This window comes from Argopecten irradians, chromosome 2 (assembly GCF_041381155.1).
Source record: "Argopecten irradians isolate NY chromosome 2, Ai_NY, whole genome shotgun sequence".
NCBI classification, from domain to species: Eukaryota; Metazoa; Mollusca; class Bivalvia; order Pectinida; family Pectinidae; genus Argopecten; species Argopecten irradians.
The window spans coordinates 71,439,749-71,462,749 of record NC_091135.1 but is presented as its reverse complement, the minus strand read 5'-3'; the positions used below and the strand labels follow the sequence as shown (position 1 = coordinate 71,462,749).

The 23,001-nt window shown below is 37.2% G+C and overlaps 1 protein-coding gene across 1 annotated transcript in view; it reads right to left on the bottom strand.

The window, feature by feature from the left end:
• LOC138312951 (sodium- and chloride-dependent creatine transporter 1-like) overlaps positions 1-23,001 on the bottom strand; it is a 106,111-nt gene that overhangs the window by 79,190 nt on the left and 3,920 nt on the right. The window contains exon 2 of the mRNA XM_069253656.1: positions 18,595-18,648. Coding sequence (XP_069109757.1) covers positions 18,595-18,648 — 54 coding nt within the window. The remainder of the gene's footprint in view (positions 1-18,594; positions 18,649-23,001) is intronic.

Sequence of the window (23,001 nt, the reverse complement as noted above, 5' to 3'; positions counted from 1 at the left end):
AAAGTGACGTCTAAATGGGTACCATAGGCATTAAAACATTCTACAAAGTGACGTCTAAATGGGTACCATAGGCCATTAAAACATTCTACAAAGTGACGTCTAAATGGGTACCATAGGCATTAAAACATTCTACAAAGTGACGTCAAAATAAAATGGGTACCATAGGCATTAAAAAACATTCTACAAAGTGACGTCTAAATGGGTACATAGGGCATTAAAAAAAGCATTCTCCAAAGTGACGTCTAAATGGGTACCATAGGCATTAAATGTAATCATTCTACAAAAGTTAGTGACGTCTAAATGGGTACCATTAGGCATTAAAACATTCTACAAAGTGACGACTAAATGGGTCTAAAAGCATTAAAACCTTCTACAATAGTGACATCCTAAATGGGTACCCCCCATAGGCATTAAAACATTCTACAAAGTGACGTCTAAATGGGTACCATAGGCATTAAAACATTCTACAAAGTGACGTCTAAGAGTGGGTACCATAGGCATTAAAACATTCTACAAATGTGACGTCTAAATGGGTACCATAGGCATTAAAACGATTCTACAAGAGTGGACGTCTAAATGGGTACCATAGGCATTAAAACATTCTACAAAGTGACTGTCATAAATGGGTACCATAGGCATTAAAACATTCTACAAAGTGACGTCTAAATGGGTACCATAGGCATTAAAACATTCTCAAAGTGACAAATGTCTAAATGGGTACCATAGGCATTAAAACATTCTCCCACAAAGTGACGTCTAAATGGGTACCCAAGGCATTAAAAAACATTCTACAAAGTGACGTCTAAATGGGTACCATATAGGCATTAAAAACATTCTACACAAGTGACGTCTACATGGGTACCATGGCATTAAAACATTCTACAAAGTGACGTCTAAATGGGGTACCATAGGCATTAAAACATTCTACAAAGTGACGTCTACATGTGGTACCATAGTGCATTAAAACGTCTAACCATGGTGCTAACTTGGAACCATAGGCATTAAATATACATTCTCTCAAAAGTGATGTCTAAATGGGTACCATAGCAGCATTAAAACATATCTACACAAAGTGACGTCTAAATGGGTTACCATAGGCATTAAAACATTTCGTTTTTTTACCAAAGTGACGTCCTAAATGGGTACCATAGGCATTAAAAATTCTACAAAGTGACGTCTAAATGGGTACCATAGGCATTAAAACAATTCTACAAAGTGACGTCTAAATGGGTACCATAGGCATTAAAAACATTCTACAAAGTGACGTCTAAATGGGTACCATAGGCATTAAAACATTCTCCAAAGTGACGTCTAAATGGGTACCATAGGCATTAAAACATTCTACAAAGTGACGTCTAAAATGGGTACCATAGGCATTAAACATTCTACAAAGTGACGTCTAAATGGGTACCATAGGCATTAAAAACATTCTCCAAAGTGACGTCTAAATGGGTACCATAGGCATTAAAACATTCTCCAAGTGACGTCTAAATTGGGTACCATAGGCATTAAAACATTCTCCAAAAGTGACGTCTAAAATGGGTTACCATAGGCATTTAAAACATTCTACAAAGTGACGTCTAAATGGGTACCATAGGCATTAAAACATTCTACCAAGTGACGTCTAAATGGGTACCATAGGCATTAAAAACATTCTACAAAGTGACGTCTAAATGGGTACCATAGGCATTAAAACATTCTACAAAGTGACGTCTAAATGGGTACCATAGGCATTAAAACATTCTACAAAGTGACGTCTAAATGGGTACCATAGGCATTAAAACCATTCTACAAAGTGACGTCTAAATGGGTACCATTACGGCATTAAAAATTCTACAAAGTGACGTCTAAATGGGTACCATAGGCATTAAAAACATTCTACAAAGTGACGTCTAAATGGGTACCATAGGCATTAAAACATTCTACCAGTGACGTCTAAAAATGGGTACCATAGGCATTAAACATTCTACAAAGTGACGTCTAAATGGGTGTACCATAGGCATTAAAACAATTCTACAAAGTGACGTCTAAATGGGTACCATAGGCATTAAAACATTCTCCAAAGTGACGTCTAAATGGGTACCATAGGCATTAAAACATTCTACAAATGTGACGTCTAAATGGGTACCATAGGCATTAAAACATTCTACAAAGTGACGTCTATAATGGGTACCATAGGCATTAAAAACATTCTACAAAAGTGACGTCTAAATGGGTACCATAGGCATTAAACATTCTAACATTGACATCTAAATGGGTACCAATAGGCCATTAATACATCTCCAAAGTGACGTCTAAATGGGTACCAATAGGCATTAAAACATTCTACAAAGTGACGTCTAAATGGTTACCATAGGCATTAAAAACATTCTACAAGGTGACCGTCTAAATGGGTACCATAGGCATTAAAATCATTCTACAAAGTGACGTCTAAATGGGTACCATAGGCATTAAAACCATTCTACAAAGTGACGTCTAAATGGGTACCATAGGCAATAAAACATTCTACAAAGTGACGTCTAAATGGGTACCATAGGCATTAAAACATTCTACAAAAGTGACGTCTAAATGGGGTACCATAGGCATTAAAACATTCTACAAAGTGACTCTACAATGGGTACCATAGGCATTAAAACATTCTACAAAGTGACGTCTAAATATACCCCCATGGGTAAATTAGTACATAGGCATTAAAACATTCTACAAAGTGACGTCTAAATGGGTACCATAGGCATTAAAACATTCTACAAAGTGACGTCTAAATGGGTACCATAGGCATTAAAACATTCTACAAAGTGACGTCTAAATGGGTACCATAGGCATTAAAACATTCTACAAAGTGACGTCTAAATGGGTACCATAGGCATTAAAACATTCTACAAAGTGACGTCTAAATGGGTACCATAGGCATTAAAACATTCTACAAAGTGACGTCTAAAATGGGTACCATAGGCATTAAAACATTCTACAAAGTGACGTCTAAATGGGTACCATAGGCATTAAAACATTCTACAAAGTGACGTCTAAAATGGGTACCATAGGCATTAAAACATTCTACAAAGTGACGTCTAAATGGGTACCATAGGCATTAAAACATTCTACAAAGTGACGTCTAAATGGGTAACCATAGGCATTAAAACATTCTACAAAGTGACGTCTAAATGGGTACCATAGGCATTAAAACATTCTACAAAGTGACGTCTAAATGGGTACCATAGGCATTAAAACATTCTACAAAGTGACGTCTAAATGGGTACCATAGGCATTAAAACATTCTACAAAGTGACGTCTAAATGGGTACCATAGGCATTAAAACATTCTACAAAGTGACAGTCTAAATGGGTACCATAGGCATTAAAACATTCTACAAAGTGACGTCTAAATGGGTACCATAGGCATTAAAACATTCTACAAAGTGACGTCTAAAATGGGTACCATAGGCATTAAAAACATTCTACAAAGTGACGTCTAAATGGGTACCATAGGCATTAAAACATTCTACAAAGTGACGTCTAAATGGGTACCATAGGCATTAAAACATTCTACAAAGTGACGTCTAAATGGGTACCATAGGCATTAAAACATTCTCTACAAAGTTGACGTCTAAATGGGTACCATAGGCATTAAAACATTCTACAAAAGTGACGTCTAAATGGGTACCATAGGCATTAAAACATTCTACAAAGTGACGTCTAAATGGGTACCATAGGCATTAAAACATTCTACAAAGTGACGTCTAAATGGGTACCATAGGCATTAAAACATTCTACAAAGTGGGTACGTCTCTAAAAGTGACGTCTAAATGGGTACCATAGGCATTAAAACATTCTACAAAGTGACGTCTAAATGGGTACCATAGGCATTAAAACATTCTCCACAAGTGACGTCTCTAAATGGGTACCATAGGCATTAAAACATTCTACAAAGTGACGTCTAAATGGGTACCATAGGCATTAAAACATTCTACAACAAATGGGTACTAGGCATTAAAAACATTCTACAAAGTGACGTCTAAATGGGTACCATAGGCATTAAAAACATTCTACAAAGTGACGTCTAAATGGGTACCATAGGCATTAAAACATTCTACAAAGTGACGTCTAAATGGGTACCCATAGGCATTAAAAACATTCTACAAAGTGACGTCTAAATGGGTACCATAGGCATTAAAACATTCTACAAAGTGACGTCTAAATGGGTACCATAGGCATTAAAACATTCTCTAAAAGTGACGTCTAAATGGGTACCATAGGCATTAAAACATTCTACAAAGTGACGTCTAAATGGGTACCATAGGCATTAAAACATTCTACAAAGTGACGTCTAAATGGGTACAAGGCATTAAAACATTCTACAAAGTGACGTCTAAATGGGTACCATAGGCATTAAAACATTCTACAAAGTGACGTCTAAATGGGTACCATAGGCATTAAAACATTCTACAAAGTGACGTCTAAATGGGTACCATAGGCATTAAAACATTCTACAAAGTGACGTCTAAATGGGTACCATAGGCATTAAAAACATTCTCCAAAGTGACGTCTAAATGGGTACCATAGGCATTAAAACATTCTACAAAGTGACGTCTAAATGGGTACCATAGGCATTAAAAACATTCTACAAAGTGACGTCTAAATGGGTACCATAGGCATTAAAACATTCTACAAAGTGACGTCTAAATGGGTACCATAGGCATTAAAACATTCTACAAAGTGACGTCTAAAATGGGTACCATAGGCATTAAAAAACATTCTAAAAGTGACGTCTAAATGGTACCATAGGCATTAAAACATCCTAAAGTGACTCTAAATGGGTAGGCATTAAAACATTCTACAAAGTGACGTCTAAATGGGTACCATAGGCATTAAAACATTCTACAAAGTGACGTCTAAATGGGTACCATAGGCATTAAAAACATTCTACAAAGTGACGTCTAAATGGGTACCATAGGCATTAAAACATTCTCCAAAGTGACGTCTAAATGGGTACCATAGGCATTAAAAACATTCTCCAAAGTGACGTCTAAATGGGTACCATAGGCATTAAAACATGCTACAAAGTGACATTAACATCTAAATAGTGTTAAAACAGATTTGTTAGTATGTGCTTTATATTGGATATCATAGATTGAGTACAAAATGTTTTGCTTCCAGTCTTAAACTATGTGAAAATCAGAACATTAATTGTGTGAAGAATTTAATTAGATTTAATTAAATAAAAAAAAAGTTCAAGGTTGGATAAATATATAGTGCATGCCCTTTTTAAAGAAATAAAGAGTTCTAGGTCCTAACACATGATTTAACTTGTACAAAAAGCTAAACAGAAATTTTGGTTAATGTAACTCAGTTATCAGAGCAATAACATGTACACACAGATGTAGACTGAACAAGGCATAGGATCCCATATAAAACAAAAAATGTAACTAATAATTTATTTAATCCAATGCCTATAAATGTTAAATTAAATGTGACTCAGTTGAAAAAGGGCATCCAAAAGTAGCATCAATATTGAGTGTGTTTATACATACCTTGACCTGGTGTGTGTGTGTGTAGAGAACTAAGCTGTACTACATCCATATAACATCCAACGACAGAGAGTACATAAAGCCGTGTGTCACTCAGTCAGTACTAAATATATGTCACTCAGTGTGTTCACAAAGCCAGTAGAACTAGGTGACAAACATATGTCTCAACTCATCCATATCTCCTACTAACTGTCCTTTTTCTGGATATCAATTACTTTTTTTTTTCTTTCTAAATTTATTTTTATTCAGTAGTCAGCAAATACAGATACATATGCAACATTCTTATTTCATTCTGTCATAATTTATGAATTACTTTTTTGTATCAATATTAATTAATATTTGTATAAATATTACATTTTGGAATCTCACCCTTTCGCTCATATAGTATTACTGCATTCTGACATTCAACAATCCATTATATTTCATTCCATAGATTGTTTCTGTCAATTTCACCACACACTTCAATATTTTACATACAGCCTTCTTAAATTTCACAGAAAATCACACATTTTGGAATCTCACCCTTTCACTCATTTATTAGCATTGAGTTCTGACATTCAACAATCCAATATTCTTTCATTCCCTAGATTTTTTTGTCAATTTCACCACACACTTCATTATTCTAAATACAACCTTCTTAAATTTAACAGAAAAAAAGTAAAATAAAATAATTGACCATATTTAACTAGCTATTTAGATGTAATTTTAAGGCCTTTATCAAAACAAGAGGCCCAGTTGGGCAAAGAGTGGAATAACAAAATTGGAACATATTTGGGATACAGAGCAAAACAACTTCATTTCATCGGAACAATTACTGGAAAAGTTAAAAACTAAAAATAACTGGATATCAGAATTTGCAAAAATCAGAAGGGCAATCCCTTCAGAATGGAAAACTTTACTGCGAAACAATAATGAAAATGATAATAAAATTCTCCAAATCTCAGATGACCTAGTAGTTAAATATAAAAACAGTCTTCTGATTTTAAACAAGCATTTTAACAAGTGTATTAAGTTGATAATTTTTAACAAAGGTAATGAAATAAAATCCATCAAAAAATGGAATGAAAAATTTATTCTAAATTGGAATGCAACCTGGCTATCTTTAAATGATAAAATAATCGATAGAAAAATCAAGGATTTTCAATGGAGAAGTTATCATAGAATTTTAACGACTGAGTATAAACTTAAATTAATGCAAAAATCAAATGGTCTATGTAATCTATGTAAGAACGAAGAAGAAACACAATATCACCTCTTTAGCAATTGTTTTTTCAATGAATCAATATGGAACAAAATGGAAAAATTAATTAACGATTCCATTGCAACAAGCAATATTAATGGACAAAACTATATCAATCTATACGAAAAAGAAAGAATTTTCGGAATCTCTAATTATGTGGATCATATAAATAAATGGTGTAATTTTGTAATATTCAACACCAAATGGCAAATTTGGAAAGCAAGGAATCTAAAGAAATTTGAAAATGAGGAACAAAACGCAGATTCTGTAGTGAAGGAGATAAAAAAACAATTGAAACTTAAAGCAGATAATTTACTTACATGTACAAATATTATTAAAAATCCTGTAATCATTGTTTTAATAAAGGCCTTAAAATTACATCTAAATAGCTAGTTAAATATGGTCAATTATATATTTTACTTTTTTTTTATGTTAAATTTAAGAAGGTTGTAGTAAAATAATGAAGTGTGTGGTGAAATTGACAGAAAACAATTCTAGGGAATGAAAGAATAATGGATTGTTGAATGACAGAACTCAATGCTATTAAATGAGTGAAAGGATGAGATTCCAAAATGTGTGATTTTCTGTGAAATTTAAGAAGGATGTATGTAAAATATTGAAGTGTGTGGTGAAATTGACAGAAACAATCTATGGAATGAAATATAATGGATTGTTGAATGACAGAACTCAGTACTACTATATGAGTGAAAGGGTGAGATTCCAAAATGTGTGATTTTCTGTGAAATTTAAGAAGGCTGTATGTAAAATATTGAAGTGTGTGGTGAAATTGACAGAAACAATCTATGGAATGAAATATAATGGATTGTTGAATGACAGAACTCAGTACTACTATATGAGCAAAAGGGTGAGATTCCAAAATGTAATATTTATACAAATATTAATTGATATTGATACAAAATAGTAATTCATAAAGTATGAGAGAATGAAATAAGAATGTTGTATATGTATCTGTATTTGCTGATTATTGAATAAAAATATATTTAGAAAGAAAAAAACAAGAGGCCCAGAGGGCCTGTATCGCTCACCTGGTTTTTTGTTAGTAATTATCACAAGAATCTGACAATTAGAAAAATAAGCAAAATTGACTCCCAAAGTTTAATTTTGAATCACAACCATACAATGATGCTATTGATACCATACAAATATGCTATCCAATACATAGGTTCAGAGACAAAGTAATTTATATGAAAATAGTAGCCTAATTGACCTTTTTGACCTTGCATCTATTGCCGTTTAAGGCCCCGGGGGTCAGCCCTATCATTTGTACAATTTCAAATCCCAACCCTATAAGGATGCTTCCATTGCATTGTAAGTGCTCTTCTATTCTTAGTTGCAGAGAAGAAGTCGTTTATATGGAAATAGCTAAATTGACCCCTTTTGACCCCACCCTTCAGGCTCCTGGGGGGGTCAGCCCCATCATTTGCAAAATTTTGAATCCAAACCCTTTAAGGATGTAACCATTGCATTATGAGCGCAATCCCATGTTAAGTTGCAGAGAAAAAGTCATTTATATGGAAATTGACCATTTTTGACCCCGCCCCTCAGGCCCCCGGGGGTCAGCCCTATCATTTGCTCAATTTGGAATCCCCACCCTACAAGGATGCTACCATTGCATTATGGGTGCTATACCATGCTTAGTTGCAGAGAAGAAGTCATTTATATGGAAATAGCCAAATTGACCCCTTTTGACCCCGCCTCTCAGGCCCCCGGGGGGTCAGCCCCATTATTTGTACAATTTTGAATCCCCACCCTATGAGGATGATATCATTGCATTATGAGTGCTATCTCATGCTTAGTTTCAGAGAAGAAGTCGTTTAAATGGAAATAGCCAAATTGACCCCATTTGACCCCGCCCCTCAGGCCCCCGGGGAGTCAGCCCCATCATTTGTACAATTTTGAATCCCCACCCTATAAGGATGCTACCATTGCATTATGGGTGCTATCCCATGCTTGGTTTCAGAGAAGAAGTCGTTTATATGGAAATAGCCAAATTGATCCCTTTTGGCCCCGCCCCTCAGGCCCCCGGGGGGTCAGCCCCATCATTTGTACAATTTTCAGTTAGTAGCCCATAAGGATGCTACCAGTCAAATTTTATTGAAATCCGACCAGCGGTTATGGAGAAGAAGTTGATTGTTGACGGACGACGGACGACGGATGCCGGACGCCGGACGCTGCGGTATCCCATAAGCTCACCTCGGTCCTTTGGACCAGGTGAGCTAACAATGATTAAAGGATTTTTAATAATATTTGTACATGTTAGTAAATTATCTGCTTTAAGTTTCAGTTGTTTTTTTATCTCGTTCACTACAGAATCTGCGTTTTGTTCCTCATTTTCAAATTTCTTTAGATTGATTCATTGAAAAAACAATTGCTTAAGAGGTGATATTGTGTTTCTTCTTCGTTCTTACATAGATTACATAGACCATTTGATTTTTGCATTAATCTAAGTTTATACTCAGTCGTTAAAATTCTATGATAACTTCTCCATTGAAAATCCTTGATTTTTCTATCGATTATTTTATCATTTAAAGAGAGCCAGGTTGCAAACCAATTTAGAATAAATTTTTCATTCCATTTTTGATGGATTTTATTTCATTACCTTTGTTAAAAATTATCAACTTAATACACTTGTTAAAATGCTTGTTTAAAATCAGAAGACTGTTTTTATATTTAACTACTAGGTAATCTGAGATTTGGAGAAATTTATTATCATTTTCATTATTGTTTCGCAGTAAAGTTTTCCATTCTGAAGGGATTGCCCTTCTGATTTTTGCAAATTCTGATATCCAGTTATTTTTGGTTTTTAACTTTTTCAGTAATTGTTCCGATGAAATGAAGTCGTTTTGCTCGGTATCCTAGATATGTTCCAATTTTGTTATGCGACTCTTTGCCCAATTTTTAAAGAAAATGGGACTGTTTTTGAATAGTAAATTATTATTTCCAAATAAGTTTTCATTAAGGACATCTTCAGAAGTGCTTATTTGTCTTTCTTTTAACAGTTTCTGCCGGTGAAAGATTCCTTCTTGATAAATTGTCGGAATCTTATTTAACTCTAAATTATTTGTATTGCTACATCTACACAAGAAAAGTTTTATTTCATAAATTTTGTCATATCTTTGCAAAAAATACTTTCCTAGTATGTTCCAGGACTGGGTTTCACTATGTATTGTTTTGTATACAAAATTGTGGTTTTCAATAGATTACTGATGCAAAAATAATGTCAAAATTTTCAATTAGTTACAGCACATATTATTTTAATGAATAAAACAGTTGAGCATTAAAAATCCGATACCTTTTATTTGGTAGTAAAACTAGTGAAGTAAACAGGACTGAACAAGTGTCTAGGAGAGACTCATTAAGTCCCTTAACTTAAAATTCTACATATAAAAGTATTACAGAAAGTAAAGACAGTTCCTTCTGAACTTTTTATTTTTAATGCTTTTCAATATAGAATTGTAAGTTAATGAATTCCTAAATTGATTAAATAGGTCACCTTGTGCATCTGAGGTGTTCCAATTAATTCAATTCAATGATGTAAACAAACCAGGGATCCACCATTTAAACACAGATAGAGATATGCAACGTCTACTTGTCTGCTTATTCTATTTTGGATAATTGCTACATCACTAAAGTAAAATACCGGTAGGTGGTAAATGGTTCATCAAGTGACCAAAGTTTATACCGGTAGGTGGTAAATGGTCCATCAAGTTACCAAAGTTTATACCGGTAGGTGGTAAATGGTTCATCAAGTGACCAAAGTTTATACCGGTAGGTGGTAAATGGTTCATCAAGTTACCAAAGTTTATACCGGTAGGTGGTAAATGGTCCATCAAGTTACCAAAGTTTATACCGGTAGGTGGTAAATGGTCCATCAAGTTACCAAAGTTTATACCGGTAGGTGGTAAATGGTTCATCAAGTTACCAAAGTTTATACCGGTAGGTGGTAAATGGTCCATCAAGTTACCAAAGTTTATACCGGTAGGTGGTAAATGGTCCATCAAGTTACCAAAGTTTATACCGGTAGGTGGTAAATGGTTCATCAAGTTACCAAAGTTTATACCGGTAGGTGGTAAATGGTCCATCAAGTTACCAAAGTTTATACCGGTAGGTGGTAAATGGTTCATCAAGTTACCAAAGTTTATACCGGTAGGTGGTAAATGGTCCATCAAGTTACCAAAGTTTATACCGGTAGGTGGTAAATGGTCCATCAAGTTACCAAAGTTTATACCGGTAGGTGGTAAATGGTTCATCAAGTGACCAAAGTTTATACCGGTGTAGGTGGTAAATGGTTCCATCAAGTCCAAAGTTTATACCGGTAGGTGGTAAATGGTCCATCAAGTTACCAAAGTTTATACCGGTAGGTGGTAAATGGTTCATCAAGTGACCAAAGTTTATACCGGTAGGTGGTAAATGGTTCATCAAGTTACCAAAGTTTATACCGTAGTGGTAAATGGTCCATCAAGTTACCAAAGTTTATACCGGTAGGTGGTAAATGGTCCATCAAGTTACCAAAGTTTATACCGGTAGGTGGTAAATGGTCCATCAAGTTACCAAAGTTTATACCGGTAGGTGGTAAATGGTCCATCAAGTTACCAAAGTTTATACCGGTAGGTGGTAAATGGTTCATCAAGTTACCAAAGTTTACATTGCTTTACACCAGTGAGTATTTGGGTACATGTAGGTAGAGTGTGTGTTATAAGCTAATATTCCAAGGATCTAACGATGAATTTAATCTGACAGGACATAAGTTTGGGAAGACTGGGCATCCACATTCATGGAATACATAGTTCCTTTCTTCTGTATCCTGGGAAATGACATAATAGTCAGTAAGCGACAGATGCAGAATGCATGTTACACTGCTGGAAGGTACATCCATGTCAGTCATACCTACACTAGACCTAATAAAAGGATGTACTGACTGAGAAACAAACAATAATATAGTATATATGTAATACTGTGTCTCACACAAACTACTCTGTAATACTGTGTCTCACACACACAACTCTGTAATACTGTGTCCCATACACACACCTCTGTAATACTGTATCCCATACACACACTACTCTGAAATACTGTGTCTCATACACACACCTCTGTAATACTGTGTCCCATACACACATCTCTGTAATACTGTGTCCCATACACACACCTCTGTAATACTGTGTCCCAAACACACATCTCTGTAATACTGTGTCCCATACACACACCTCTGTAATACTGTGTCTCGCACACACACCTCTGTAATACTGTGTCCCATACACACATCTCTGTAATACTGTGTCCCATACACACACCTCTGTAATACTGTGTCCCATACACACACCTCTGTAATACTGTGTCCCATACACACACCTCTGTAATACTGTGTCCCATACACACACTACTATGTAATACTGTGTCCCATACACACACCTCTGTAATACTGTGTCCCATACACACACTACTATGTAATACTGTGTCTCATACACACACCTCTGTAATACTGTGTCCCATACATACATCTCTATAATACTGTGTCTCACACACACACCTCTGTAATACTGTGTCCCATACACACACCTCTGTAATACTGTGTCCCATACACAAACTACTCTGTAATACTGTGTCTCACACACACTACTCTGTAATACTGTGTCCCATACACACACCTCTGTAATACTGTGTCCCATACACACACTACTATGTAATACTATGTCCCATACACACACCTCTGTAATACTGTGTCCCATACACACACTACTATGTAATACTGTGTCTCACACACACTACTCTGTAATACTGTGTCCCATACACACACCTCTGTAATACTGTGTCCCATACACAAACTACTACTGTAATACTGTGTCCCATCACACACACTACTCTGTAATACTGTGTCCCATACACACACCTCTGTAATACTGTGTCCCATACACACACCTCTGTAATACTGTGTCCCATACACACACTACTCTGTAATACTGTGTCTCATACACACACCTCTGTAATACTGTGTCCCATACACACATCTCTGTAATACTGTGTCCCATACACACACCTCTGTAATACTGTGTCCCAAACACACACATCTCTGTAATACTGTGTCCCATACACACACCTCTGTAATACTGTGTCTCGCACAACACACCTCTGTAATACTGTGTCCCATACACACATCTCTGTAATACTGTGTCCCATACACACACCTCTGTAATACTGTGTCCCATACACACACCTCTGTAATACTGTGTCCCATACACACACTACTATGTAATACTGTGTCCCATACACACACTCTCTGTAATACTGTGTCCCATACACACACTACTATGTAATACTGTGTCTCATACACACACCTCTGTAATACTGTGTCCCATACATACATCTCTATAATACTGTGTCTCACACACACACCTCTGTAATACTGTGTCCCATACACACACCCTCTGTAATACTGTGTCCCATACACAAACTACTCTGTAATACTGTGTCTCACACACACTACTCTGTAATACTGTGTCCCATACACACACCTCTGTAATACTGTGTCCCATACACACACTACTATGTAATACTATGTCCCACACACACCTCTGTAATACTGTGTCCCATACACACACACTACTATGTAATACTGTGTCCCACACACACACTCTGTAATACTGTGTCTCACACACACCTATGTAATACTGTGTCCCATACACACTACTCTGTAATACTGTGTCTCACACACACACCTCTGTAATACTGTGTCCCATACACACACCTCTGTAATACTGTGTCCCATACACACACCTCTGTAATACTGTGTCCCATACACACACTCTGTAATACTGTGTCCATACACAACTCTGTAATACTGTGTCTCACACACACTACTCTGTAATACTGTGTCCCATACACACACCTCTGTAATACTGTGTCCATACACACACCTCTGTAATACTGTGTCCCATACACAAACTACTCTGTAATACTGTGTCTCACACACACTACTCTGTAATACTGTGTCCACATACTACTCTGTAATACTGTGTCTCATACACACACCTCTGTAATACTGTGTCCCATACACACATCTCTGTAATACTGTGTCCCATACACACACTTCTGTAATACTGTGTCTCACACACACAACTCTGAAATACTGTGTCTCATACACACACTACTCTGTAATACTGTGTCCCATACACACATCTCTGTAATACTGTGTCCCATACACACACTACTCTGTAATACTGTGTCCCATACACACAACTCTGTAATACTGTGTCCCATACACACACTACTCTGTAATACTGTGTCCCATACACACACTACTCTGTAATACTGTGTCCCATACACACTACTCTGTAATACTGTGTCCCATACACACACTACTCTGTAATACTGTGTCCCATACACACACTACTCTGTAATACTGTGTCCCATACAACACTACTCTGTAATACTGTGTCCCATACACACACTCTCTGTAATACTGTGTCCCATACACACTACTCTGTAATACTGTGTCCCATACACACACCTCTGTAATACTGTGTCCCATACACACACTACTCTGTAATACTGTGTCCCATACACACTACTCTGTAATACTGTGTCCCATACACACACTACTCTGTAATACTGTGTCCCATACACACACCTCTGTAATACTGTGTCCCATACACACACTACTCTGTAATACTGTGTCCCATACACACACCTCTGTAATACTGTGTCCCATACACACTCTACTCTGTAATACTGTGTCCCATACACATTACTCTGTAATACTGTGTCCCATACACACACCTCTGTAATACTGTGTCTCATACACACACCTCTGTGTAATACTGTGTCCCATACACACCTACTCTGTAATACTGTGTCCCATACACACACCTCTGTAATACTGTGTCCCATACACACCTCTGTAATACTGTGTCCCACATACAATACATACACACTCTGTAATACTGTGTCCCCATACACACACCTCTGTAATACTGTGTCCCATACACACACTACTCTGTAATACTGTGTCCCATACACACACCTCTGTAATACTGTGTCCCATACACACACCTCTGTAATACTGTGTCCCATACACACACTACTCTGTAATACTGTGTCCCATACACACACCTCTGTAATACTGTGTCCCATACACACACCTCTGTAATACTGTGTCCCATACACACACCTCTGTAATACTGTGTCCCATACACACACTACTCTGTAATACTGTGTCTCATACACACACTACTCTGTAATACTGTGTCTCATACACACATCTCTGTAATACTGTGTCCCATACACACACCTCTGTAATACTGTGTCTCACACACATAACTCTGAAATACTGTTTCTCATACACATACCTCTGTAATACAGTGTCCCATACACACACTACTATGTAATACTGTGTCTCACACACACTACTCTGTAATACAGTGTCCCATACACACACTACTATGTAATACTGTGTCTCACAAACACTACTCTGTAATACTGTGTCCCATACATACATCTCTTTGATACTGTGTCTCACACACACTACTCTGTAATACTGTGTCCCATACACACACCTCTGTAATACTGTGTCTCACACACACTACTCTGTAATACTGTGTCTCACACACACTACTCTGTAATACTGTGTCCCATACACACACTACTCTGTAATACTGTGTCTCACACACACTACTCTGTAATACTGTGTCCCATACACACACCTCTATAATACTGTGTCCCATACACACACCTCTGTAATACTGTGTCCCATACACACACCTCTATAATACTGTGTCCCATACACACACCTCTATAATACTGTGTTCCATACACACACCTCTGTAATACTGTGTCCCATACACACACCTCTGTAATACTGTGTCCCATACACACACCTCTGTAATACTGTGTCCCATACACACACTACTCTGTAATACTGTGTCCCATACACACACCTCTGTAATACTGTGTCCCATACACACACCTCTGTAATACTGTGTCCCATACACACACCTCTATAATACTGTGTCCCATACACACACCTCTGTAATACTGTGTCCCATACACACACTACTCTGTAATACTGTGTCCCATACACACACCTCTGTAATACTGTGTCCCATACACACACTACTCTGTAATACTGTGTCCCATACACACACCTCTGTAATACTGTGTCTCATACACACATCTCTGTAATACTGTGTCCCATACACACACCTCTGTAATACTGTGTCCCATACACACACCTCTGTAATACTGTGTCTCATACACACATCTCTGTAATACTGTGTCCCATACACACACCTCTATAATACTGTGTCCCATACACACACTACTCTGTAATACTGTGTCCCATACACACATCTCTGTAATACTGTGTCCCATACACACACCTCTGTAATACTGTGTCTCATACACACACTACTCTGTAATACTGTGTCCCATACACACATCTCTGTAATACTGTGTCCCATACACACACCTCTGTAATACTGTGTCCCATACACACACCTCTATAATACTGTGTCCCATACACACACCTCTATAATACTGTGTCCCATACACACACCTCTGTAATACTGTGTCCCATACACACACCTCTGTAATACTGTGTCCCATACACACACCTCTATAATACTGTGTCCCATACACACACTACTCTGTGATACTGTGCATATTGGAAAGTACATTTGTACTGCAATCCTAGTTGTTCCAAATACCCATAAAAAACTGAGGGGTGTCATTAAAAAGCAAAAAATAAGGCCTTGTTAAAACAGGTGAGGAGAAAATTTAAAGCAGGTGCATAGTAGTAATTAAGCACCTCGAACATCAATACAGAAAAATAAGACAGAAATCAAAGCCCGGGTAGACTGTGCATCCTACACCTTTCAAACCATCAGAGATTTCAGGTGTCTATATCATGAATATAACTTTATTTTAATATTTGTTGTTTAAAAAGAATGCTGCTGTCATATTATCCATTCTAATTTTATAATATACCATCCATGAAATAGAAAAAAACCTCGGTATGCATAACATGATCTCAGCAAGGTCATATAGAATTTGATCTCAGCCAATGCAATCAGAAGTAAGATAAAGCATTGAGATATGTTTATATGATAGGATGATCAGTATATCATTACGGCCTTAATCAGAAGCTGTAGTGGAAATCCTGGATATGTTTATAACATCTGTACAAGTGTCTCCGGTGTCTCTATATATAAACCTGATAGGTACAGCATGTTAATACAACAACTGTCACATTACAGATTTACACATGACACTGTCAAAATTCTACAACGGTAGGGGTTAACACCTGGTTTATCACCTACGTGACTCTGTCTATTACAGTTAGGTAGTATCACAGATAACAGGTCCATAGGATGTAATCTCATGGTACTAGAGGGCTATAGAACCTATAGATCTGTTACCTGGTACTAGATGGCTATAGAACCTATAGATATGTTACCTGGTACTAGGGGGGCTATAGAACCTATAGATCTGTTACCTGGTACTAGGAGGCTATAGAACTTATAGATCTGTTACCTGGTACTAGGGGGCTATAGAACCTATAACCTAAGGTCCTAGATCTATTAACTGGAACTAGGGGGCTATAGACCTTAAAACCTAAGGTCCTTGATATGTTTTTTGATACGATTTTTGTCATTCGGACCAAAAATTTACTTTGTATTACGTAGTTTAATGAATATGCTATATAATTATCAGAACGTCAAGCTCCTGTAGGCCTACATGTGATGAAAGCGGCTAAAATGTGTTTAATGGTTTAGTGGCAACCTCTAAACGTGCTTTAATACATTATGTAAAGATATGCTCTGATAATGTATACATGTGCTCATAAAATTATTGATAATTATGGATGTGGTAAATATCCATACCTTATTAACTGCCGTAAGTTGGAAGCTAGATTACGCCACATGCCTTGTAGAAAATGATCAGTAGACAAAGTTTATCCTACATTTTTTCCGTTGCGGGATAACTGTCCCTAGTAGGGACTAAACGTGTGGGACGAAGCGAAGCATTTTCGGGACGAAACGTCTTCATGCCTTGTAAACAACATTTTCGGGACGACAAGTCTAGATACATTGTAAACAAAAATTTTCAACCTAAGATCATTTGGATATTGTATATATGGTAAGGATGTGAAAGCAGTAACTTGCTATTCCCATTTCAACATTACAGATACGCTTATTTAAGTAATTTTTATATTCAAAATTTGCGATTTAAAATTCCCGGTAAAATCAAAGTTGTTGAATACACTGCTGTTAGGAGCGCTAGTATCTGCGAGCAAGTTCTTAGCCAATCATATTGGGGAAATTGACTGATAGAGAATTTTGCAACCATGATCACAAAGGCGAGGTCATTACCTCGCCAAAAACAGATGTTTGTATACTGCTATCCATGATGTAATATAATTCAAGTGCTTTGCTGACACAGTTAAAAAAAAGTTTGACAGAAAGCATTTAGGCAAAGAGAATACCTCTTTGTTTGATTTAGTAAAGAATATAGATAACAAATGGAACTGGGAGGAAATATAAAGTTTGTCATTATCTGTAAGAATGATTATTTATCACATAATCTGTCTGATATCAAGTGATTTCGCTCGTGTAATATTTTATATGTCAATAGCGTAATATGACCTGGAGCGATTTTCATTGGCTGAAATTCATGGAGATGTCACGACAGAAACAATCAAATGACGTCAGGAAAAATAATGTGACGTCCCTGACTAGAACTTTGTAATGTGCATCCTTTAATAGGTGTCAATGTCATGGAAGTTTGGGCAGGTGTGTTAAAAGCATCAACCTACCTTTCTTTTCTTTCTGCATCTCCACTGTGGTGCCTCTCCTTCTGGAATCTCCTCCTGCTCAAAATATCAAATCAAAGCTTTATTTCCTTTCCATTTTAATTTAGACTATTTCTGTTTGATATTGACTCTACCAGAAATGTTAATTTTCTTTCATAAAAGTAGTCTCCTGTTCAAAAATTGAGATCAAATCTTTATTTTTACCGACTGAGCCAAAAAAGTATGTTCCGCCAACTGAGTGACAGAGACCGCCTAAATCTCAACTCAAGACTCTCAAACCACCTTCCATGGGTTATTTTGTTAGGCGTCAATGTATAATAACAATGAGAAATACAAATGATTCCTGTTGAGTGCCATGAGTAATGTCATTGGCTTAAGCTAAAACAAATAATACATTGTCTGCTTCTTGCAACGACAGACAATAGCATCCAAAAAAAAGAAAAAAATGCTGGTTACAGTCACTCAAGAGGTTTGTTTGACCAGACAACAAATAGAAAGTAGTCAACTACAGTGTATGTCCATTTAATTCGTTATATTATTGTTTACAGAATTAATTACCACTGGAAGTCAATCAAATATCTTTAACATTTATTCAGAATACTTATACAAATAGGTGAAAAATATTAGTCCCTTTGCCAGAAATAGATAAGTAAATAGTGTTGTGAACCGCAAATTTGATGACGTCACCGATGTGTGCGGATGCGGTCACGTTGCGGTCACGTGGCGCTCGCAATTCGCTCTCTCTCTTTCAAACTCCTGAACTATACACACGTGTTTACCACTGTGAGTAAACTTGTTGAATATAACATGCATTGTTTATTATTATTGCTATTGTAGATGCTATGTAACTGTAGATAAACATGTATGTATCGTTGTAGACTACGGTTTACAAAGCAACCTCTTCATTTCCCCATAGCCATGATTCATTTCCCCATAGCCATCTAACAATATGACTGGTCATAAGCAAAACATGTTTTCTTCCTTTTGCACAACAATTTTTGCATCATTTATTTATTTTTTCTTTAATTACTAAAAATTTTATTATCAAATTATTCTCTAATTTTAAACACAATTTTTTTTTCATAAAATCATGATAATAAGTTCAGTAACATAATGCGAACACCTATTTGATTGCCTTTTTTCAAATGGCTGTTTTTTCGAAATAGTACATATTGATTGAAAGCTCCTAAACCTGAAAAAGTGATCCCAGAGAGATCTTGGCACCCAACAAAGAATGATCTATGTCTGACATATATAACAGAGGATTGTCTGCTTTTCAAACTTTTTGAAGAATCAAAATCCAAGATGGCAGCCGGTTGGCCATAACGGGATATGCACAACTAGAGCCCTAGAGAAACCTACAGATGAAATTTGAGAAAAAAAATTCCTTCAGTACTTTCTGAGAAATAACAAAGTTCAACTATCAAAATCCAAGATGGCAGCCGGTCAGCCATCTTGTTGACTGATCAGTCCCAAAATACAATATGCACAACTAGGGTCCTAGGGGAACCTACATATGAAATTTGAGAAAGATTCCTTTAGTTCTTTATAAGAAATAGCGGTAACGAACTGTAACTATCAAAATCCAAGATAGTTGCCTGGCAGCCATCTTACTGACCGATTGGTCTAACAAGAATTGTAAACGGAAGAACGGATGAAGGGAAAGATGGACGGACGGAAAGACAGACAGACCAATGTCCATGGACGTCAAAGGCAATTTGAATAGCCCACCATCTGATGATTGTGGGCAAAAAATCCAAAAATCTAAATTTGAATGCATCGTTCAGAAAAAATCAAGAAAAATCCCCATATTTACATGATAATATGTTGCCGGCAAGTAGGGCCTGATACTTTGGTAATATAATGAGGTGAGTGCTGAGGTATTTGTTACCTTAGTGGTGAGTGCTGAGGTATTCTTTACCTTAGTGGTCAGTGATGAGGTATTCGTTACCTTAGTGGTCAGTGATGAGGTATTCGTTACCTTAGTGGTCAGTGATGAGGTATTCTTTACCTTAGTGGTCAGTGATGAGTTGTTCTATGGTCGTGATGAGGTATTCGTTACTTAGTGGTCAGTGATGAGGTATTCGTTACCTTAGTGGTCAGTGATGAGGTATTCGTTACCTTAGTGGTCAGTGATGAGGTATTCTTTACCTTAGTGGTCAGTGATGAGGTATTCGTTACCTTAGTGGTCAGTGATGAGGTATTCGTTACCTTAGTGGTCAGTGATGAGGTATTCGTTACCTTAGTGGTCAGTGATGAGGTATTCGTTACCTTAGTGGTCAGTGATGAGGTATTCGTTACCTTAGTGGTCAGTGATGAGGTATTCGTTACCTTAGTGGTCAGTGATGAGGTATTCGTTACCTTAGTGGTCAGTGATGAGGTATTTGTTACCTTAGTGGTCAGTGATGAGGTATTCGTTACCTTAGTGGTCATGAGTGATGAGGTATTCGTTACCTTAGTGGTCAGTGATGAGGTATTCGTTACCTTAGTGGTCAGTGATGAGGTATTCGTTACCTTAGTGGTCAGTGATGAGGTATTCGTTACCTTAGTGGTCAGTGATGAGGTATTCGTTACCTTAGTGGTCAGTGATGAGGTATTCGTTACACTAGTGGTCAGTGATGAGGTATTCTTTACCTTAGTGGTCAGTGATGAGGTATTTGTTACCTTAGTGGTCAGTGATGAGGTATTCGTTACTTTAGTGGTCAGTGATGAGGTATTCGTTACCTTAGTGGTCAGTGATGAGGTATTTGTTACCTTAGTGGTCAGTGATGAGGTATTCTTTACCTTAGTGGTCAGTGATGAGGTATTTGTTACCTTAGTGGTCAGTGATGAGGTATTCGTTACCTTAGTGGTCAGTGATGAGGTATTCTTTACCTTAGTGGTCAGTGATGAGGTATTCGTTACTTTAGTGGGTCAGTGATGATTAGGTATTCTTTACCTTAGTGGTCAGTGATGAGGTATTCGTTACACTAGTGGTCAGTGATGAGGTATTTGTTACCTTAGTGGTCAGTGATGAGGTATTTGTTACCTTAGTGGTCAGTGATGAGGTATTTGTTACCTTAGTGGTCAGTGATAAGGTATTCGTTACCTTAGTGGTCAGTGATAAAGTATTCTTTACCTTAGTGGTCAGTGATGAGGAATTTGTTACTTTAGTGGTCAGTGATGAGGTATTCTTTACCTTAGTGGTCAGTGATGAGGTATTCTTTACCTTAGTGGTCAGTGATGAGGTATTCGTTACCTTAGTGGTCAGTGATGAGGTATTCGTTACCTTAGTGGTCAGTGATGAGGTATTCGTTACCTTAGTGGTCAGTGATGAGGTATTTGTTACCTTAGTGGTCAGTGATGAGGTATTCGTTACCTTAGTGGTCAGTGATGAGGTATTTGTTACCTTAGTGGTCAGTGATGAGGTATTCGTTACCTTAGTGGTCAGTGATGAGGTATTCTTACCTTAGTGGTCAGTGATGAGGTATTCGTTACCTTAGTGGTCAGTGATGAGGTATTTGTTACCTTAGTGGTCAGTGATGAGGTATTTGTTACCTTAGTGGTCAGTGATGAGGTATTCTTTACCTTAGTGGTCAGTGATGAGGTATTCGTTACCTTAGTGGTCAGTGATGAGGTATTCGTTACCTTAGTGGTCAGTGATGAGGTATTCGTTACCTTAGTGGTCAGTGATGAGGTATTCTTTACCTTAGTGGTCAGTGATGAGGTATTCGTTACCTTAGTGGTCAGTGATGAGGTATTCGTTACCTTAGTGGTCAGTGATGAGGTATTCGTTACCTTAGTGGTCAGTGATGAGGTATTCGTTACCTTAGTGGTCAGTGATGAGGTATTCGTTACCTTAGTGGTCAGTGATGAGGTATTCGTTACACTAGTGGTCAGTGATGAGGTATTTGTTACCTTAGTGGTCAGTGATGAGGTATTCGTTACCTTAGTGGTCAGTGATGAGGTATTCGTTACCTTAGTGGTCAGTGATGAGGTATTCGTTACCTTAGTGGTCAGTGATGAGGTATTCGTTACCTTAGTGGTCAGTGATGAGGTATTCGTTACCTTAGTGGTCAGTGATGAGGTATTTGTTACCTTAGTGGTCAGTGATGAGGTATTCGTTACCTTAGTGGTCAGTGATGAGGTATTCGTTACCTTAGTGGTCAGTGATGAGGTATTCGTTACCTTAGTGGTCAGTGATGAGGTATTCGTTACCTTAGTGGTCAGTGATGAGGTATTCGTTACCTTAGTGGTCAGTGATGAGGTATTCGTTACCTTAGTGGTCAGTGATGAGGTATTCGTTACTTAGTGGTCAGTGATGAGGTATTCGTTACCTTAGTGGTCAGTGATGAGGTATTCGTTACCTTAGTGGTCAGTGATGAGGTATTTGTTACCTTAGTGGTCAGTGATGAGGTATTCGTTACCTTA